The sequence below is a fragment of the Tachysurus vachellii genome, chromosome 14 (assembly GCF_030014155.1).
Source record: "Tachysurus vachellii isolate PV-2020 chromosome 14, HZAU_Pvac_v1, whole genome shotgun sequence".
Taxonomy (NCBI): domain Eukaryota; kingdom Metazoa; phylum Chordata; class Actinopteri; order Siluriformes; family Bagridae; genus Tachysurus; species Tachysurus vachellii.
This window is the reverse complement of record NC_083473.1, coordinates 18,583,395-18,588,065: the sequence shown is the minus strand read 5'-3', so window position 1 is coordinate 18,588,065 and position 4,671 is coordinate 18,583,395. Positions and strand designations below refer to the sequence as shown.

General features: G+C 38.2%; 1 protein-coding gene across 2 annotated transcripts; it reads left to right on the top strand.

The window, feature by feature from the left end:
* Window positions 1–356: 356 nt before the first annotated feature.
* On the top strand, window positions 357–4,229 carry LOC132856997 (F-box only protein 7-like). 2 transcript variants are annotated; one of them, XM_060886922.1, is made up of 9 exons: window positions 357–520; window positions 1,278–1,541; window positions 1,757–1,841; window positions 1,956–2,078; window positions 2,602–2,697; window positions 2,827–3,003; window positions 3,507–3,541; window positions 3,646–3,696; window positions 3,797–4,229. In XM_060886922.1, the coding sequence occupies exons 1-9, from the start codon at window positions 440–442 to the stop codon at window positions 3,839–3,841; spliced, it is 957 nt and encodes a 318-aa protein (XP_060742905.1). In that variant the 5' UTR covers window positions 357–439; the 3' UTR covers window positions 3,842–4,229. The 2 variants fall into 2 exon arrangements, with proteins under 2 accessions (XP_060742905.1, XP_060742904.1); XM_060886921.1 differs by having other exon boundaries at window positions 1,757–1,901; window positions 1,995–2,078.
* Window positions 4,230–4,671: the final 442 nt, after the last annotated feature.

Genomic DNA, 4,671 nt, shown 5'->3' with positions numbered 1-4,671 from the left:
ACGGACTAAAAAATGGATCGATTTCTTATCAAACAATCCCCCGCACAAAATGAACAGCAACAAAGCAATGTGGTGAAACTTTGCAGTGAAAGTGGCTCTCCTATTGACTTTGTCCTATCAGTGTGGCTCGCATGAAAAAAATAGTGAAGACCACTGCTGTATATGTTAAAGTGGGAGTGGAGGATTGACCCAGTGTTCATTATGCTACTCTTTACTCCATTCTATATTTTACACCACTTTACACTACAATTTACATGACTCTAAACTCCACACCACTAAACTCTATACACTTTACACTATTCTACACTTTACAAAACTCTAAACTCTACAAGTTAATCCATGCTGCACTTTACATCACTCTTCACTGTTTCATGAGCACACAGTTTTTAGTAAGTTTGTGTGGTCTGATGCTTTGTGGCTGAGCTGATGTTGATCTGAGATGCTTCCATTTCACAGTAACAGCAACGTTTTAGCTGATCAGAACACAGCTCAGAGTCCCGCTGGATTATCTACACACCAGGTGAGTGCTGAGATGTGTGTGATATGACAACATAATATTAGTATTGTTTTAATGATGTCATAATACACTTTTCTGTGTCTGCATCGTGATATATTGTAAATATATGTAATAATTACAAATGCCTTTTATTATTTTTCTTAATATATAAAATATCAATATAAATATTGATAAATTAATATTTATTCTTACTAACTACTGTTGCATTACATATTTTAAGACAACAGAGTTGATGCTACAATACGTTTCTATCAAGTATTGTAATATTTTTGTTTGGCATATTTCCTGTCTCTGCTTGTAAGATGGTAGAGGATGGAGACGTCTGTGTGTGTGTGTGTGTGTGTGTGTGTGTGTGTGTGTGTATATATATATATATATATATATATACATATATATATATATATATATATATATATATATATAATATTTAATGAATGTCAGAAATCTGTCTTTTTTTCCGAGAAGCTATTTTTACATTTACAGCATTTAGCAGACGACTTACATTTTATCTCATTTTTTAAAACAACTGAGCAATTGAGGGTTAAGGGCCTTGCTCAGGGGCCCAGCAGTGGCAGCTTGGTGGACGTAGGAATCGAACTCACAACCTTACGATTGGTAGCACAACACCTTAACCACTAGGCTACTGTATCCCATTTTTATTATCATTATCCAAAGTTTCAGACTGTGACTTGTTCCTTGTAATAATAAATAAGCAAATATATGTATAACATTTTCATCAACTCTGAGTTAATTCGTTCAGTCAGACACCAGTAGCAGCCATGAGAGCCCAGATAGCACATGTGCTACATGTGAGACTGAGGAGACTGATATGGACAGAGGTGAGGCTGAGCAGGAGGCAATGGGGCACTTCATCCCTGGGCCCATGCTGTGCTGTGAAGCTGAGAAAGATAAGGTTCCTCCCTCTCTAGAGACACTGTACCAGACTGCGCAGTGCAGCAGCACCTCGGACTGCCTGCTGTTAGCAGCCCACGTGTTCCTGCTGGAGACCGGCTTCTTGGCACAGGTCAGAGGTCACACAATACAGAACCGCCCCATTGCTGCATAAGTGATACATAAATCTAATTCTAAGACAATATTAATACTAAATATTTTAGTGTCTTACATTGTGTAGCTTTATTGCATTCTCTGTTGTCACTTTTACCAATCAAACAAAGAAAGCTTGGTGGTTGTTTGAGTGTTTAAAACGTGTGATTTGGTTTGAATATGTGATGAGTGCAGGGTAGTGACATCAGAGTCGGAGAAATGCCCAGCAGCTGGCTTGCATTAGAGTATCTCTGCAGGCTGCAGTACTTTCACCCATCCTGTGAGTACAGGCCAGTTCAGATGGTTGGTATGCTGAAGGGCCAAACACTTATTATAAAAGGTACGCATGTTGTTTCTGTTACATAGGTGTTGTTATTGCATTCATTCACTGTAGCTGCAGCTGATGGTGTAGTCATTGTGTCCCGCCTCACAGCCACTATGACGACAACCGGTGCAGTAGAGTTTTCACAGACACTGGCACTGAAGCCTGACGAGTACGTGACTAAGGAGTGGGCAGGTGCGGTATATGACACTATGTATGTTAAATGAAAATATCTTTGTCATTAGTCTTTATTTTCATGGATAGAAGGTCAGTTGTTCATCCCCAGTCCTTGAGCAATGTCCTTAACCCTCTCTGATACAGTCTGACCCTGTGCTGACAACAACCTCCTAACAATCTCAGATATACAAAATAAGGAATTTCACTGTGCTGTAATATATATGTAACAAATAAAGGTTGCTTTTTCTTTTATATGCAACTGCAGTACATAATAGAAGAGCTGTTAAATTTAAACAAGTGTAACACCACTGTCTAGCTCTGTAAAGAATTTTGTATGATATTTCAGAACTGAACATTATAATTATGAGGAACATAAGCTAACTTGTTATATTCATATTCTAGAATCCTCTATTACTTATCACTTTTTTTTTTATGTATTGTCTTTTATGTACAGTTGTATGACGATGTAAAGTGTGTTTGTTTATATGGACCCAGTTTTTAATTATTTGTCTGGTGAATTAAAGAGGTTTTGTCCTCGTAGGTGGAAATGCTGGACTGGTCTACAGAGATATGCAGAAACTATCTCGTGTTTTTAAGGACCAGTTGGTTTACCCACTAATTGCAAGAGCTAGAGAAGGTACAGTATATCCTTAAATCAGAGCCAGTTCTTTCTTTACTGTTCTACCCCTTTGCACACTAGTTGCAGTAGATTTGTACCCACTTATACACAGATTGTCTGTGTTTTTGTTTCATGTTCACTCTACAGCACTGGGTCTGCCTGCACTGTTTGGTCTGACTGTGCTGCCCCCTGAGCTGCTTTTAAGGATAATGCGGCTGCTGGATGTTCCATCGATCCGAAAGCTGTCTAAAGTATGCAGACACCTGCACTCTGTTTCTCAAGATAACTTACTCTGGAAACACTTTGTGTACCGTGACTTCAGAGGTACCAGCACATCACACATGCTGTCTATAGAGTAAAACTGCACATAGAGCTGGTCATTTTTTTTTTGCTAGAGATTGTGCTATTACAAAGCTAGGAATCGTCTACATTTGTGAAGTGACCTGATAGATCTAGATCAAAACGTTGGATCATCAGCATTATCACCATGTTGTAACTATTAAGTTGAATTTTTCATTTTAACTGACTTTGGAGCTCTATTTCTAGCTTACATGACACCTCAAGCACTGTCCAGATATTGTTTATTCTGTCTAGAGGTGCAACCTATTAGTCAGTTCTCAAAGTTGATCAAAGTGTGAATTGTGATCTTGTGAGCTGATTGTGGCTGATTCGGTGTGTATGTAAATAAAAGTTCTAGGTTTTGCGTACACTGCCATGCATAAGCATACTGGCATAGGATATTGTTGTGCATTTTAAGACAGCCTTGAATCTGATTTCATAAATGCCTTTAATGATTTTTTTTTTGTGTGTGTGCAATTATTTTCAAGGTGGCAATAGGCACACAGACATAGACTGGAAAGAGGTACAGAAATTGAAAATGCTAAATTGTAAAATATTATATATTTCACCTTAAATGCCATTTAGTGCGAACTTCACTGATGCTTCTCTCTCACTTAAATTCCACAGATTTACGTATATAAAAGGAAATATAAGGGAAAGCTTTATGACTGGTTCGAGGTACACAAATTGAAAATGCTAAATTGTAAATACAATTTTTTACTAAAATGCCATTTAGTGTGAACTTCACTGATGCTTCTTTCTTACTTAAAATCCACAGCTTTTCGAAAGGTTATATCAGCAAAGACCAAATAAAAATAAATAATGAGGCATTACGCTCAAATTTCTCCAATTCATCTTCACCTCCAAGATCCCATCCCTCCTCTACAAATTCCTCTTTTTTCTCTCGGTGTCATCAGAGATGATGACAGAGATGATGACAATCAGAGACATGCTCTTCTTCAGGTCATCCTGCCACGCCAACACCATGACCAGGGAGAGGCCATTATTTCTGGGACATTACAGAATAAACTAAATATATTACAAAAAGATTTATGTGGACTTTTTAAATAACCAGAATGAAGTCATGATTTTTTTCATAACAAGTTTTAAACTGAAAGATGTAAGGATGAGAAAAATAACTCAGCTGTTTGTTTTACAACCACAAACAAAAATGTATTTTATTAGATTTTATGTGATAGACCAACACAAAGTGCCACATAATTGTGAAGTTTCTTCTTATTACTATTCTTTTTATTTATTTATTTACTTACTTATTTATTTGTTTGTGTCAGGGAGCTACCTGACTCTTCTGCACGGAGCGGCTCGCCGGCGTACTAATTACACACACCGGACTCGTGTTTCAACCTCATCAACCACCATATATACTCCCCTCTCTCACTCTAACCTCCGTCCGTTATTATCTATGGTTCGGCTGTGCTTTTCACTACACGCCCAGCTTCGCGCTCCCTAGGATTTGGACACAGACTGCTGATTGCATTCACTTCCGGACTTCGTGGGCCGCGCTCCCTAGCGCACCACCGGATATATCATTGTCTCTGCTAACCAGTGTGTTTATGGCATTAAAACTGTTTGCCTTCACTTCGGCTTCCACCTCTGTGTCTGGCATAACAGAATAACGGACCTCAAAAAAAA